At 34.2% G+C, this 18,376-nt stretch overlaps 1 protein-coding gene across 1 annotated transcript in view; it reads right to left on the bottom strand.

The window, feature by feature from the left end:
* The window catches only part of COL19A1 (collagen type XIX alpha 1 chain), a 365,439-nt gene that overhangs the window by 143,151 nt on the left and 203,912 nt on the right, over window positions 1-18,376 (bottom strand). Inside the window, exon 15 of the mRNA XM_077162192.1 lies at window positions 3,280-3,333. Coding sequence (XP_077018307.1) covers window positions 3,280-3,333 — 54 coding nt within the window. The remainder of the gene's footprint in view (window positions 1-3,279; window positions 3,334-18,376) is intronic.

Below are 18,376 nucleotides of genomic sequence, written 5' to 3'. Positions count from 1 at the left end.
ATATTAGGAATATGAGATTCTATAAAGAATCTACATCTTAGTTGGAATTTTTAAAATGCCAGTTCTTTTGATGTACTTCATGTGAACACCTCTGAGCACGCTATTGTCTGAAACAGTCCTCTGAGAAGCTCCTCTGGGCTTCCAACCTGTCCCTGCCCTTACGCCCTGCCAACCCCCCGATTCCCCACTGCTGTCTCTCTTTCCTCACAACTCACTCCCTGATTCATTCTCTTACACTGTTTCTTGCAATTTCTGTTTCCAATGCCTTCCCCATCATGCATCTAAAATGTCTCTCTCACTTGTCACCTCTTCTAATTTCCAACCTCTCTCCCCTGAATTTGGTCTGAATGTTAATCATGTAGATTCTTTGGTAGATCTGGAAATTCTCTTCCATTGACTTCTTGGCGCTGCAGCACCCTGGCCACTCTCCTGACCCTTCTCTGTCCTTGTCACGGGCTGAAACTCTCCCTCGGTCTCCAACAAGGCAGTTTACATTCTGGTTTCCCTGCTGTTCTCTGATACGTTCTCATTTGTGGATTAGGCTAGATACTGAACATAAAAATTACTTACGTTAATTCATAAAGAATGTGAGATACAAAATGCACAAAATGAAGTCCTACAAGTGAATTCAAATATTTAATATAATAGTTGTATTTACTTTTTGAATATTTGCAAATACAAATATTAAAAAAAAGTTGGCAAAATAAAATTTTTTTTTTTTTGAAATTCAAAAAGATAGCAAAGTAAAAATCGTTTAATGGCTGTCAGATTCCAAGAAGAAAAATAAAGCCCACAAATCCTAGATATATATTGGCTGCCTAACATCGTTGAGATTAAGAGAAGCTTTTAATTACAAGCAAAGTAATTTCACATTTTTTTAAATGATAATAAATTTATTTTTTTGTACTATGTGTGAATATATGTATACTCGTATGTACGCACATATGCACATGGAAACATACACATGCACAGACATTCATGTGTTTAAAAGCCTGGTGTCAGCCAACTCTTAAGCAGATAAGAAATGATGGCACTCGGAATGACCCAAACGTAAATAAGTAAGAATGCTCATTTTAAACATGAATTTGTTTTCCCTTCAAATACCTTATAAAGTAGATAAAACACTGAGCCTGATTGGGAATAATCATCTGTAAATGCGGACAATATGAATAACACCTGCTCTAGCTATTTCACTCAATAAATACAGCATCTGTAGAAGGGCACTAGTTATGACAAACTATGCCTACCAGTGTCTATATAATTCTATGACATTCTCTAGTTCCAGACGCTATATTACTCTTGGTAGAAGATAAAACAAAGGTAATGTAAATTTATCTGGACTATGCCAATTTATAAATGGAGTAGATTTGCATAAAATAGTAATTGAACTTTAAAATATGAATAATTTCCTTCATGATTACCGTGAACAATACATAAATTTAATTTATTCTTTAACCTACCTTCCTCTGAAATGCAAGCATTGATAGGGTACAATTTAAATGTGAAGCACTACTATTTTTAAAAAGCCTCATTTGAATATTTTTTCATTTTAGCTAGTATCTGACAAAATTTCTCACAATTGTCTTATGAGCCAAATGAAGAAATGTGGGTGGGGCAGAAGCACAGCTCAGGTGCATCTGCAATTGCTTTGATTATCATGCCACAAAAATGTCAATGGTGGGCAAAATGGTGGCCTCTGTTGGTGTTTCCAGGGTTTTCAAGCCATGTTCTGTCCAGGACTTTTTAATCATTTGAATGAAGACTTAGAAGGTAAGCTTATCAAAATAAGGTGACTTAAGACTGGGAGCTACTTCCCTAGAAAACAGAATTGAAGTTCTTAAAAATATCTCCATAGGATGGTATTAGGGATCACAGTCTAGAAGAGGAAATTTCACAATGATAAGGGTAGATTCCTACTCTGAGATTCAAAAAGGCAATTCTGCAGCGATAGGACAGGAGAAGATTTGACTTGGTAGCAGTTTTCATTAAAACAAAGATGGAGGGTCGGGGCAAGGGAGGCATTTTAGCTGAGCACATGTCAAAAAGGCAATGCCATATAAAGAAGCATTGGTTCAATCATGGGCTGCAATAAAAGTCCATTATCTATGATACAAGGCATACTTGCCACATATACCCTGCCCCAAATAAGACAATGTATGTCCAGTTCCATTCTTGATAACCCCAGAAGGTCAATGAGTGCTTTCCTGCAAAGACAACCAGCATGTTGGGGGTGGGGAGTGAGGGTGGGGCAAGAAACCATATGATAAGAGAAAGAGTTAAGAGAGTTGGATTTTGTTATCCTGATAAGAGGTATAATAAATATACCTGGTGTATTTGAGGGATCAGACTAGTGTGTTGTGCCAGAGGGCAGAACTTCGAATAATGAGTAGAAATGACTGCAAAACAGATTTCAGGTTAATAGACTGGGACAGTAAAAGAGAACATGGAATCTAGAGTCAGAATTCCAATATTCAAGTCCTAACTCTACTTTTCCTTAGCTCTGTGGCTTTTGACAAGTTACCTAAATTCTTTGAGTCACAGAATCCTCATCTATTAGCTAACAGAGGTTGATAGTACCTGCTCCATTAACATCAAGACTTTTCATGAATTATCACATGAGAAAGCACACGTAAAAATGTTTTGAGATTTTTAAAATTATTTGAAAATAGAAATACAGCAGAAGCCATGAAAAGGGAGGATCGCATTGCTGAAAGTGTTCAAGCAAAGCTGACCAGTTGTTACTACAGGGGATCCTTGTATTGGGGACAATTAGACTCAACAGGACTAGAGAACTTAAGGCTATTGCTCTACTCCCAATTGTAAGCACAAACTATTCACTTACTGCATATTTTATCTCAGCCTAAAGGCAGTGATGAAGGAAGAGTTACAGAGTCACTGATTTCAAAAATATAATTTGGCTGAAGAATAGAGTTAATGTCCACAGCCTTTACAGAATTCATGAACAGGCTGGAAATCCATGAAGATACTTATCCACTTAACTTGGAAACCCCAAAATATGACCGAAGTGCTCTAGATAAAATTACAGTTAATTCATTCTACCCAAACTATAACTCTACATTTGTGCTGTCAATCTTGGAAACATTTTATGAATTGTAAAGCCTCTGTCAAAATTTCAAATCTCAAATTTCAGGCTCTGGATAGTTGATACCGCCCTTATGCCCATTTGCCTACTATATTTTGTTGTTTTTTTTTTTTAGTGTTCAAAAATAAGTACTCCCTGGGTTGGTAATTCCTGCCAGTTGTTTCAAGTTTACTTACCCTCTGACCCTCTTTCCCAGGTGGGCCTTGGGGGCCTTGCATCTCTAGGGAACCCTATAAGGAAAAAGTGATACATGTGAATAGAATGTTTCAAGGACACCTGCCTTAGGAAGAATGTTACGAAAATTAATACCTACTTCATTGATTAAACACAGCTCTTAAAGTGATTTGAGCTCTTCTAAAGTTAGACCGTATAATATACTAATAATGATGAATTGGTGTTCTTTGACTGGCTTTTTTGTAGATGACTCCAGTAAAGAAAAAAAAAAAGCAATTCTAAACCAGGACTGAGGACTGAGGCCAAATGTTCATTCCCAGTAAAGCCCTATATAATTGGAACCATGTTTCACCAAACTGTCATATATAAATGGTAACAATAGTTGCAAGCAGAAAATAAAAACCTCTTTATACATTAAAACTCCATAAATGAAACTACATTCTTGGTTGAGAGTAGCTCTGTAAGTATCATCCAAGAGAATATATGGTTATAAGGTTTGATTCAAACATACGTTTATTCAAAACATTTTAATTTTTAGCATCAGAAACATATTTAATACTTTGTTATAATATTGTCAAGTGGTAGGGAAATTAATAACATTTTAATATCGTAAAAATGGCACAGGAAACCCCGGGTGTTATTCTGGAAGTCAAGTCTTGGTTTTTACAGATATTTACATAGGAATTTCTACTCAAAAAGAAGCTCAAAATCATGGCAATGATTTTTTTTTTTTTAAATCTTCAGCAGTATTGCTAGGTATCTGCTGCCTCTAGGATATTATCGGTTTCACCCATTGCTTCCTCTTTCCCTGTTCAACTTTTAAATGTGGGTGATTTTAGGCTCATTTTATTCTCAGCTCACATTCTCTTTCCATGATCTCATATACTGGTGGGTTTCAGATTCTTAAGGCTAGTGATTCTCAGATTTACAACCCCAATTTATCTATCTTCTGCCTGTTTGACATACCTACTCAGCTATCTCACAGTCATCTGAAATTTAGGATGTAAAAAACTGAGCTCCTGACTGTCCCTTCTAAACTCTTCCAGCATTTCTCAACTCAATAAATACACACAACATTCTCCATACTCTACTATATCAAACTTCTTTCCTCACACCCAGTTATCAAGTCTGGTTGGTTTTAATCCAAAATATACTTTGACTCATCTATTTCTCTCCTTTCCTGCTGCCCTCACCTAATCCAGTCCATTAGCATCCCTTGTTTGGTCATACGTAAGAGCCTCCTACTTTAATCCAGCCACTCTGTCAATTCTTCCTAAAAGTGATCTTTAGAAAACCCAGTCTGATCATCCATGATTCTCCACAAGAAATGAGTTCCTTGGGCGGGCCATGGTGGCTCAGCAGGTAAGGACGCTTGCCTGCCAAGCCCGAGGACCCGGGTTCGTTTCCCGATGCCTGCCCATATAAAAAAAAATAATAAAAAAAAAGAAATGAATTCCTTGTTCCATAGTCTTATAGTACCTTGCACTTTTCCTTTTATGTGCTCATCACAACTACACTTAAATGATTATGTAATGATCTGTTTCACTCATCAGCCTCTAAGTCACAACAGGAAGAATCAATGTCTTATTCATCATGGTATATTTGGTGGTATAAATGGCTGAATGAAAAAAAATCATATTGGGAAATCAATTGTCCTTAATAAAAGTTTTGGGACAAAGGCAGTCATTGTCAAAAGTAAATAAAGTGCCAGATGTCTTATGATGACCCATAATTACCGATTACGTATATTTCTTTGTTTTATCATAGAAACGAAATTTTCATAAATATCATAACATGCATAATTTCATCCTCTAATTTTGTTTTGAATGAAGAAAAGTGACAGACATATTTAAGTTTTTCCTTCAGATAGCTTTCATTTGTTTAAAGCTGCCAGAATTCAATATAAATTATTGTAACTAATTTTCAAAAACACTAATACAAAATTTTCTCTGCGTGTCACCAATTGTCAGTGTTTCCCAAATCTTCCTGATTTCTTCCGCATCATAGATTAATAACATGTTTGCATATGTTGCTTTTATTTATTCTTTGTTCTACCTTTAGAACAATTTTATGTTACAGGGATGTGTGTAAGCTGTTTTCTTAGTCCAGGAACCAGGTAAGAGTTTGATGAGAAATCAGGAAATTCTTTTTTTAATCTTTAATGGATTATTCAGTGTTTGGATTATCCATGGCCAATTTCTAATCCTAGCCATTTTCACCTTATGCTCAGGACATTTTTGAGCTGCCTTTGTTGAGGGAAGGAGTCATGTAAAATACTACGTATATATATATATATTAATCCTTGGATTGAATTAACAATCATTAGCATCAAGGTAATTGGGACACAGCAATGTACACTAATTTATGCTTGAAATTTAGAACAAGCCCAACTGACTATTTTATGAACTATGGGTTTTAATTCAGAATGCATTTCAAAATCCTTCCTAAGCATTAGCACTCAGCAACGTTTTATTGGCATTTATGATTTCTCCTTCCCCTGCTTCCTGCCCCCACCTGCAGGAGGTGACCTCTAGGTCTCAGAACCCCTTCCACTATCTTATTTTGGCCTTGTAATTACCATTATACATGTAACTTTACTGCTGTCGTTATTTGACTCTGCATTCTAGAGGAGTCCTATCTTCTGGCATGCTTATAGAAGGGACTCAGCAAATGTTTGGTAGGAGTATTTATTGGATCACAAAGAAGAAAACACAGGGATTGAACTATGCATGGGTGATGGTGGGTGGGGAACAGGTTTCTGCTCTACATATAAGCATCTTTATTTTCAAAGTGTGGAGTTGGACTTCAATGCCACATTGGAGAATTTTCATACCATCCTCTGAAGTCTTAAGGCAAAATTGCCTTACAGTTCAAAGAATTGCTCATTGCCACCATCATCTCTTTTATGGACATTATTTAAATCTTTGATCACTACCTGACTTTTTACTGATTTACACCATTCCTCTAATTGGAGAATAATAGTCTAGTGTAACCTGTATGACTGGAACACTTGCATTTTCTGTGGGTTTTTTCCCTTGATTTAATTTTGCTGAAAATAATGCCTGTCTTTTTTTCTACTTTTTCCATCCACTTAATCTATGATAATTACTATAATTTGGGTTATTCCTAGAATTTTACAATTTACAAATTTTTGCTTTTTTGAAAATGAAACTTCAAAAATATTTAGGATTGTCCCAATATAAAGAACTGCATATATCTATACAAGTTATTCATTCTTATTTTCAGTGGAATTCTGGACGTTAAAACTGTTGACAAAAAATGGAATTCATGAAGCTGTTACCCCTTGTGATTAGGATAAAAATATGCTAAAGAACAACCCAAGCCAACTAAGCCATATTAAGTTCCATTGAGTAGTTATTTACAGTGTGTTAAGTTTCACGTAGCCCTCTCTGGACTAACTGCTGATTATTTAAGAAAAATTAGACCTTATCATCATGGAAGACCATGAAAATATTTAACAGAAAGTATTTAAAATTAACTGATTCATAACAGAATTCTGAAGTGTTTAACAAATGCAGCAGATGCTTAGCGGAGTTTATAGGGTAGATTAATTGTATTTGGACACATTTTCATTTGTGAAAAGAGGCAACATTATATTAACAACTTTTCAATCAAGGAAAGGAGCTAAGTACAAATGGGATGTTTCATTTTTAAGTATCTACACTCCCTTGCCAGGAATGTTGCAGTACATCTGATACCTAAAACCCACTTCAACAAAAATGTTATGCAAGTAAGTATACTTTAAGTGCTGTGATCATTGCTTTAGAATATGCTTGAAACATAAGATTAAGCAGACCCTGAATAAATTCTTAAAATACTACTAGCACATTTTCTGTGTTTCCAATGGAGCATATAAAATTAAAATGGAAAATAGAGTTTAGCTGTCTTTATAGAAAAAGTCATGCCTGTAATAATCGAACAATAGGAACAAATTCTGTAAGTTGGGGACATAAGAATGAGAAAATTCTGTTTCATATGTATACATAGTTCCTCTTGAAAACAAATGATCCTGTGATATGAAATATATTTTATAAAGATGAAAACAAAGTAAAAATATAATAGACATAGTCCATTCATGGGAAGAAATTTTCATATTAGTCATTAGAAGTGTAATTTGAGGATGTTTATTTTAATAAACTAAAGGAGTGGCCAGTTTTATGTTATTTTTGCCAAATTATTGAGACATATGAAAGAATTTCCATAGGGAATATAAGTATTCAGAAAGGAATTCTATGTTATATATAAAAATTCTATAGTTTTATCATAAGCTATTGTCAGAAGATAGATATATTTGAAATAAAGAACAACAGAACTTCTTACACATATTAAAAAAAACTCTTGCAAAACTTCAACAGTAATACTGACAAGAAAAGAACAGGAAGAGCTGTCATTGGAAAGAAAGCCCTATGACATATTAACGTGGACAGAGATGTTCCAATCATTATCAGTTGTAGCAAATTCCATAGTTGGAGGGCCAATTTTGTCTTATCTATAACAATGAAAAAGAATGAGATCATATGTACTGCTTTCAAAACTTAATAATTTCAGAAAGTCCTGGCCTAATTTTAGACAGGGACATAAATTATGATTGTTTCATGTGATTGCAGTGATATATTTAACAATAATCTTTTTCCATATTTTCTGAACTTAGGAAGCACATCCATTTTCATTATAAAGATTCTGAAATAGCATGTTCTCGGCTCCTATCTATTCTGACAATAAAAACAAGAAATATTAAGAATTAAAAAAACATAGACTATATCTGGAATGCTATTGGAACATTTGCAATTCCTACAAACTTTCCTCTAATAGTTATTTTTGCCCCTGTTATGGGACTTCCATTTTGTAATTTATATATATATATATATATATATCTCCTCAGTTTCTTTCCACTCTCCATATAATTTAGCATGGTGTCTCTCGCATTTAATAGGGGACAAATGGATAAATGACTGTTAAGATTCAGATTATTTATACTTCTCTTGGTATTTACGCATTAGTGAGAATATTAATTGCTATAGCTACAGAAAATCCAATTAGATAATTATATTCTTTATCCCCAAATCAAACTCGATACCAAAACAATTCAAATTATTTTACTTCTTATATGAAAGTATTGCAAAATAGATGCTATACCTTATTTGGAAAAGTTTGCCCTTCATTGTAGAAAGAAATATAACCTTCATTCTCTAATTTATCTCATGCAGATGAGGACTAAGTACTTTTTTTGGAAAACAACAACAACATGAACTGAAGAGACTAAAGTATCTATACAAGTTATTAATAAATAAGAAATACTACCAACCAAATTATTTAAATCTTATATCATTTTAAGTAGTATTACATATTTGGTAGTTATTCTTAATTCAGTTTTCATTCTTCATAAGCATTTCTTATATTTTTATAATTTCATGTTTGGTTATTATTCCTAAGTATGAAAAACTTTGAGCAGATTTGCTTTATTTTGGCTCTAACCAAGTAAATGAAATGGTTTGATTTCAGTTTACTCAAGGTTCTGTTGACAAGTAAAAAACTGGTAAGCCATGCTCTGTCAAATTCATTTGAAGCACCTGTCTTAATGATTTATGCAAGGAAGCATATGACTGATTCAGTTTTAATGATTAGCTTGACCATGAAAACAGACTGTATTTTTGGATTGGCTTTGCCATAGGTCATTGGGCTCATGGAGATATGATTACACTGCAGAAAGAAGGGAATATCCATATGAAGGTTGCTTTAAATAAAATGTCTTCTTAGGGTGGTGCAACAGTGGCTCAGTGGCAGAATTCTTGCCTGCCATGTGGGAGACCCGGGTTTGATTCCTAGAGCCAGCCCATGCCAAAAAAGTCTTCTGAAGCCCTGAAAGGATGGACAACACGGTAGAACTATGATTCCAAATTTTAATATTATCAGGGAATCTTGCATTTGGACTAAGTTTGTGATTCAATCATGTCTCTCATAGAGATATGTTTAAGTCTTAATCTATGTCACTGTGAATGTGAGCCCATCTGTAGGTAGGAAATTTGGAGATGTGCGGACTCATTTGTAAATAGGATCTTCAAAAATGCTATTTGGATGAGACCAAATTGAATCAGTGCTGACCTTAATCCATGTGACTGGTATCAATATAAGCAAAGGAAATTCAGACACAGTCAGAAAAAGACAGAAGTCAGATGAAACCAGAGACTAAGTCAGATTGTTATGTGACAGAGGCAGCAATGTAAGCCAAGGCACCCCAAGGATTGTGGCAAGCCAGCATCAGAATGCTATATATTCCAGGAGGAAGCACTGCCTGCCAATGCTTTCTAGTCTGCTTCTAGTGAAATTCATTGTGAGACAATAAATTCCTGTTCTTAAACCAACCAGTGTGTGGTTATTTTTCATAGCAGTCCTTGCAAACTAAAACAGGTTATATAAATAAAGTATAGACTGCAGAAAACTTGATCTAACAATTTTGATTCTTTTTAGGATTTTAAAATTAAATCAATACAGAGATAGGTACACTCCACATGAAAGATCTAGGTAAGTAAAGCAGGTAATTGTGAAGATGATTAATACATTAGACTAAGTAAGTTGTAATTGAGTAGGGCAGTAAACACCAAAAATTTTAAGAGGAGAAAATCGCTCCTTTGATGGTAAAGAAATTAAAAAAGTACGGTAAGAACATATATTGAAGTATTTTTCTCTTTTGTACTTCTTCCTACTGACCTCCTTTTATTCTGCCAGATACAGTCACTTTCTGTGGGAAGAATAAGATTGATAGAGCATAAATGTAGAGACAATGGAAGAGTCAATGTTTGGCTTTTGATATCTCAGAAAAGATTGTTGAGTCTACATAAGATAATAATCTGGAAGCCAGGCTCTGGTTAAATAAGAGTTTTCCTAAATTCCAACTGCTTCCTTACTTCATATGAAGAGATTCCCACAGAGATCACAAAGTTTGAGTATGGCTCACAAGGCACAGAGAATGGAGATGTCAGGGTAGTTCTATCTAGCCAGAAAGGGAATGCAGAAAAAGCCCTTCTATTCTGTTTCCTTGAATCAAATTAAACCAGCTTTTCCTCTTAGGAAACTAAGAGGAATAAGAATCTACAGGCACTGAACTTCTCAGCAGCAAAACTGATGCTAGAAGACAATGGAGCAAAACCTTTATTATAATTCTCACGGAAAACAATTTTCAGTCTAGAATTGCATATCAAGCCAAACAATCAATCAAGTGTAAGAATAAAATAAAAACATTTTTAGACATCAAAACCTCAGAAAATTTACGCCTTGTCTTAGATAATTATATGTGTCAATTTGGCTAGCTTATGGCATCCAGTTGTTTGGTCAAACACTGACCTCAATGCTGCTGTGAGGAAGAAGGAATTCTGCTTCCAGACCACACTCTCCATGAAAGGAGATGTCAAGGAAAAGAAGCAGTGGAATCAATCCACAGAAAAAGTACAGAGAAAAACAATAAGAAATTTAAGACAGCCTAGAAAACTGTTAGCCAAGGATAGAGTAGGAGGTCTGACGGGACTCTCAGAAAACAAGTGACTAAATACAAGAATTTGAAAAATATGGAAGATAATTACAGAGAAAACAGAAAAGCAACTGGAAAATTAGAAAAAAATAAAAACAATAAAAAAAGCATTCAAGAAAGGAAAGGTACACTGGTTGACTCACTAAATAACAATATTTACATAAAAAGTGTAAATATTTACATAAAAAGTGTAAACATCTTGTATTTAAGTTCTATTAACCACTCATCTATGGTTGGATATCTAAGTTGTTTCCATTTTATTTTTACTATTTCAAACAATGCTGAATACGCATTATTTCATAAATGAGAGAGATGATCTGTAACTTAGTCTCTGGTTCAAAATAGATATGAAATCTTGATAGGCAGCATCACATTGCCTCCATAGGGACTGTATACTTTCCTCAGAAATTATGAGTGCATTCCTCCACAACTTTTCCTACATAGTGCGCCATCAAACTTTCTGACCTTTGCCAGTCCTGCAAGTTAAAAATAGTATAGTTTATATATCTCTAATTTTGAGTGAGTTTGGGTATCTTTTCACACGTTTTGAGCCATCTTATTCTTTTTTTCTATGAACTCTCTGTTCTCAACTTTGCCCATTTTTTTCTTTACTGGATTGTTGGCCTTTTGCTTATTGCGTCATAGGTATCTTTATATATACTAGGGAATTTAGTCTTTTGCTATGATGGGTTGTATTTTTCCCAGTTGGCCATTTATTTGTCTTTGACTTAATTTTTTTTTTTTTTTTTGGTCATACAGAATTTTTTTTTCATGTGGTTAAATTTACCATTTTTCTTTCATGCTTTCTGTGACTTTTCATAAGATTTTTTTCTGTTAACTATTTTTTTAAAGTCTTATATTTTCTATTGAACTTCTCTGCTATAGTTTTTCACCTTTAATTTTTTTATCCATCTGATAGAGTAGTGCTGCAGGTATCCAACTTTGTTGTTTCCAGATGCTGTATAGTTTTCTCCAAACCGTTTACTGAAAACTTATGAGCCTTTCATAGAACTGTTTGATTTTTTAACCATATAAATGTGCTGATTTGAAAGTATAAAATTTTATTGAAAAACATTAAGTAAATAAAGGCAAATAAATCTAAGTCTCAAAGTTTACTTATTGCACACAAATTCAAATTTATTGTTTGTAACAGTAAGGAATAATTTTCATATTTGGCAACTTGTCCTGAAGTTCTTATTACTGTTAACAAAAGCTGTTCCAAAATTGCATACTTTACCACTAATTTGGTTAACACAGAGTGGCTATTATCATCATGTGAAATATTTTTTATCATCACTCTGTCATTAGATTCAACTTGTGCTTATTGGTGGCAGCATCAAGGAGATGGCCTTTACAAATTGGATAAGCTTTGCAATTTTGCAGATCATCTAAAAAAATGCCAGGGTGGCTGTTTAAAAATTGAATAGCTAATTCTTAATTCGCAAAATCAGTGGGAATTAAGAATTAACTATATTGTGCATTTTGGTAATTTATGCACTCCCTAAGTGGTTGCATTGTCTATTGCCTACATTTTTGTGGGTATGAAGTGGGAAACTGTGTGCTAGTTTTAATACAGACATAAAAGACTGATGCTGAAAATAGTGGTAGAATTCTGAGATGGAATTAAATATACCTGAGAACTAATTCCATCTCTGTGGAAATTTTACTGGAGATCAATGAACAAATCAGTCTGAAAGCAAATACTTCTTTAAACACAGCCCTTTAAGAATAGGCTCAAACCGTCAGGCTATTTTATAAACCAAACAAGTTAAGGCCATGTCAGTGCAAGTCCAATTCAATGGAAGTAACATTAATGAGATGCCACGACATGTCATGTAGACCTCCCCTTCCCCAACACCAGAATGTTGTTCCAGTGTCATTTTTCAATCTCCGAGTTGATGATGTGAAGTACTTTCCAAAACACCAGATTGTGAAGCTCTCAAAGCCAGGAACAATCCCCCTAATTTTTAAGCTATCAAAACACTGTAAAGTTGGCATGAAATTATATTATAATTAGTGTTTCTTTACTATTTAAATGAAATAGAGCAATCAAAAAGTTATTTTCAAGCTTCTGAAAAAAGAGAAACTCGTGTACCAAGTGAACAAATCAAGATAACCTGAATCATCACAGTAATTAAGATCCATAAGAAGCAAACCAACAATATTGAGGGAAAGGACAATGTAGAGAGTATATATAAAGACTTCTGTATTTACACAGAACCGAAATACGCCTAGTATAATCCACCATCATTTCAACATCCTTTAATGACTGCCCACAAGTTCACAACAATAAACTAAGAAGAGGGTAGAGAATTGACATTTATTGAGCATCTGCTGTTGTGTTAGGAGTTCAACTAGTCACTTTACAAATGTGATTTTATTTAATCCCAACAACTATAAGGAATAGAATCATTCTCTTTTGTAGATGAGAAAACAAGCACTGTATAGGCAACATGGCAAATAAATGTTGAGCTGAGCTCCAAACTCAAGTATGTCTGATCCCCAAACTCTATTCTATTTCCAATGTATTCTACTTCTACTTTCAAAGAAATATTTGGGGTGAAAGATTTAGTTGAATATTCTTCCTATTAATCTATAAATGTGGTTTCAGGTCAATCTTAAAACAGAATTATCCTTGACAACATTTTTACTAATACATAAAGGTATTAAACTTCCCAGAATATATTATAGTAGGAAATTAAGTAGTGGTTGTGAAATAGAATGGCACTGTATAGGAAATAGAAAGAAAAATCAGCAGTACAGACTAAACAGAATTATGAATAGCAAAACACTAAAAGATGGCTTAGAGTTGGTCAGAAGCTGAATGAAGCAACAGTAGCGTTCACAGTGGTGTGGTGTGGTAAGCAAAAGAAAAATCATTTGATAGGATTTGTTAAAAAGAGATGCAATGTACAGGAGCTAGTAGCTGGACAGAATTTTCCAAGGGTCTTTAACTTTTCTATGTGTCTTAGGGGTGAGGCAGTAATGGCCTTGTGTTCTGGACTATCTTTTTACCCTCCAGTGGTGGTCTATCCAAAAGAGGACCTAATGGATTCAAACCTAATTCTGATTCAGTCACCTGGGTTCTCTTGTTGGATTGACATTGTCTTTGCTCGAAAGGATAATGACCACTTGATTTAGTGCATTGCTCACTGAATCCCCTTATGGTAGCCTGCATGAGCCAAAGTGGGGGCCAGAATGGGTGTCTATAATTTTTATGAAAATGCTTTGGCCTTTTTTTCTATACTAGGATTAATACCTCAAGTCAAGCAGAAAGGTCAATAACAGAAACTTAAGGAGGAAAATATTCTGGCTTTCTAAGGTGGACCTTGATGATTTATGGATTTACCCAGCTGGTTGGTCTCAGAAACTGGTGGACAGGGTTGAGTTCTCTACTATAGATTGGCTTCATCCTGTTGCTTGGAGTCCTCTGCTAGCACTAGTCTTAACTAAATTCTTCATGAGACAAATTGAACAGTTTGGCCCCAGCATTTGTTGGTAAAATTAATCCGAGTGGCCAATGGAGTGCCATAGTCATGGGAAGATTTGTAGAAGCCAAGATGGTATGGATATGAGGAGTGGATATTGATAGGAGGCAATTACTCAAGAGTAGCACAGATTTCTGAATGTCTTGTGAGGGAAGCACTAACTGTGTTTTGTTCTGGACTATCTTTTAAGGATATTTGCATAGCAAATAGAAGGCACTTTGATTACTGTTTAGGATATGAAAGATAATGAAAATGGCAGGTTTACTTGAGGTCTTTTGTAAAAGATTTAGGTTCCCTAAGCTCAGAGTTCACAGCTGTGATGCAAATCCACTATATGGATAGCATTTACCTCTGTTATTCCATATCACGTTCCTACAAATCAGGGGAAAGGGGAAGTGACACGGACATGAAGCTCATGCCAACTGCCACCAAGAGTAATAAAGTACTGTTACATAGGATCATGAAACTATGGCAGGCTAATTAGGCCACCTTGCTTGCAAGTAGGATAAAATCTCATACACTTCACAGTACTTGACATTGGCAAGTCAAATCCTTCTATACCATCTATCTGATTTAAATAGATTTCTATTTAATTGCTGCATTTTGAAATATTGTGACAAATGGGAAGGATTTAAAGAAAAAAATCATTAGAGGATAGATAAATCATGTAGTTAATGCATTGGAATTGCTTAGCTTAGTAAAGGTAAAGGAAAAAATATGCAGTTTTAAACTTTGAAAAGACCTTTAAAAGTTTTCACTTCGACCTCTAAGTGTTAGTGACTTGCCCAAGGTAAAAATAAATATATTTCTATCTTGCACATTCCAGGATAAAGTCTGGGTCCCTTGACCTTGAATCCAGTTTTTTTAATTAACTGTTTCTCAGAAGATGACCTTATTAATGGATTAAAATATATAGTTTCTGTTCTTGTCTGCAGTATATTGAAAGAAGGAGGATTCTTCAATTAAGGAGATAATTCCAGTTGCCCATAAAAAACAAACAAACAAACAAAAACATGACTTCTGAATTGATCAAAAATAATCAGGGGTAGTAAATGATGTCAAATTGTCATTGCTAGAAATTTTCAGTACGGGAGAAGTTGACCACCTGCCCTAAATTAATTAACTTAGGCAGCTGGAAAGCTCTTCTTCCTTGTGACATTGTCAGCAATTTTATATTTGCCTAAAGATATTTTCATTGTAGGACTTAGAAATATTTTACTTTGATAATGTGCTCATAAGTGAACATTATGTGTTTTTCTTGAAGAAGAAATATTTATTGAATACTTATTCTGTGTCAACTACCGTTTAATTTCAGGGGATGCAACAGTGAATAAGATAGACAAGGTTCTTTTTCTCATGAATTTAAACTAGAGAGAAAAAAAAGAGAACACTTAGAATTCAGCCTACATTTAAGAGCTTTCTTAAAATAAAAGAATTCTATCCATAAAGATATGATGGGGGTTATATAAACGTTCTCTTTACACATTTCTCAGCAATTACTTCTTAAAAGCCCTACCACTGAATATCAACATAATAATATTAAGCACAATGACAAAATGGCTAAGAATTAATTAGTACTTACTAGGAGTTTTACTATTCTAAAACTTTTACATTTATCAACTTATTTAATAATCACAACAACCCCATGGAATAGGAAATATCATTAGCTCATTTTGGAGATGATAAAGTTAAGGCACAGAAAGGTCAAGTTAACATGTTCAGGTCCAAACTCATACTCTGGGTTGAAACTGAAGCAGGCGTGTAGCATTATATAGTTTTGGATTTACTGATATCAGTGGAAGAGTTATTGGAATAGATAAAATTCTAACTCTTTTTTAAAGAGCACTAATTATTGAGTTCCATTTTACAGATCAATTTAAGGTTTCTACTGCAAAGATTGTTTAAATGCTTAAAATTTAATCCAAATTAAATAGAATAGAACTAAAGAAATTTCTATGCAGATTTAATGATGTAAGCAAACAACATATGCTTTTCTGCATATACGTTTTCAAAAGGCTTATCTACTTTATACTTTCTAAATGGAATTTACGATACATTTTAATTTATTTTCCTCAGTTGCTCAGTATTTCAACATGAAACAAAATGGCTCTTTTGTAAAAGTCCCAAATTGCCAATGAATGGCACTTTTAGGAGAGAAAGTTTTACTACTGAGTTTTAAAATGCATAATTTAGACTTTTGATGAAAACAATCTGAAATTTCTTTTGAAACAGAAGCAGGCTATAAACAGAAGGGCAGAGGTAGCTATTTTCAAATCATTCATCTAATGAAAGATACATAAATCACCTCCACATCAAATGAGCTGACTGCAGGTTTTTCCAAAACATAAATCTTCCCTGAGGCTAAAACATAAATCTTTCTAGGGTCTTAAGCATCAACTGTCCTGTAATTCTGCACAGAGTAGATAAAAATAGCTTTATATCATAGGAATAGTTTCTACTTTAATTGACTTATTCACTTATGCAAGTCTTTGCCAACAAATTTTTTAAAAATTGATTGATTTAAAAATCTGTTCTTAACTGCATTCTTTCTACAGACCAAAACTCCCCAAACTGAGTTGGCTTACCAGTTTCAGAACTGTTACCAGTTTCAGAAAGTTACAAATGAATTAAATGTGAATTATGCAACTTTTTTAGACTAATAGTTTTGATTCAAATTCAGGAAACTTAGAAAGAGCATGTAAATGAACCAGATTTGATATGTGAGAAATTTAAAATAAGTTTAAATTGAATTGCCTATTAATTACTTTGCTTGATGAAAACATTTATTCTAGTCAGGAAAAAAGAGAATTACGTTCTTTGGCCATTAAACAAGAACCTTTCTATTTCATTCACTTAAAAAGAATTGTTACAGTTCCTTTGGGGTTTTAGTAAGAAATAATTATTTAATAGTTGATTCTGTGGTTCAAATGTATTTAAAGAAATAACTACTAAACTGCAGCATAAAATTCTAGCAAAATAATGATTTTTCTCTGGAATAGATGCTTTGTGTAGTGTTGACATAACTACAAATACTCGTAGATTATTTATGAACTAATCACAAAAGATTGGCTTATACATTAAAAAGATTTATTTGACCAACTGGTTACTTTTTCTTATGCCAAATAGGTTCCGTGAAAGCAAAGACAATGAACATTGTTATTTCTTTGTTTCTGTATCTGGCACCCAGAAAGCATTTAATGAAGTAGGTGGGGAAAAGGGAGGAAGAAAGGAAAGAGACCATATCACTTACTGAACTGACTGTTTTTCATCTTGTACACACAAACTTAGAAAGAGAATTATTGCAAGGTTCCCCTTGAGGTCTCTTGTGCATTAGGGCCATCTGTGAATCGAGTATCATTTGATTTATAAATGACCAGCTGAGTGTTGCTCTCAGTTACTTATGATATTTGAGGTAGTTCTCTTTGAGTGAAAACTATGCTCCCTCTCAGTGCATAATTTTCACTTAAGCCAGATTTATCTAGACCCCAAGGTACCGGCATTTAAAGTATCACTTAGTAAGCATGTCTAAGGCGCTCCCGCTGGTGACTGACTTAACCTTTGGCTTCTGTGTAAACATTTGGTGCCATCTGGATGAGTATTTAATAACTCCCTAAAGGCACAAGGGCCAGAGGAACGCAGTCATTTTCCTGAGAACTGGGATTAGTGGATATGTTACATGCACTAACGCTGCTCTACCTTCCTTCACCTGCCACTCTCCTGACACGACACGCTAAGGCCGGAAGCAGAATTAGAGAACGCCAGAGATGTTAGCCAAATGCCTCATTTCCCTATTAGTTCCCACCTTGATTCTGAAGCTTGTTAGGTGTTTTAGTAAAGATTTACTGCAAAAACAGCAGAATATTATGTAATGGAGGGTAACCTGGTAACAGTAAGTAATAGTAAGGACATAGACTATACAGGACAATTTTAAGAAGTGATGTATAAAGACAAACCACATTTATAAAAAATTAAGATTTCAGCCACAAATGCCAAAGAGCCAAGAAATTTGAACTTACTATGTTTGCATATTTAAATGTAAGGATTTATATTTAGTATTTAAGTGTA

Source organism: Tamandua tetradactyla, chromosome 5 (assembly GCF_023851605.1).
Source record: "Tamandua tetradactyla isolate mTamTet1 chromosome 5, mTamTet1.pri, whole genome shotgun sequence".
NCBI lineage: Eukaryota > Metazoa > Chordata > Mammalia > Pilosa > Myrmecophagidae > Tamandua > Tamandua tetradactyla.
Note: the sequence above shows the minus strand (reverse complement) of the source record. Positions and strands in the feature narration are given on the sequence as shown.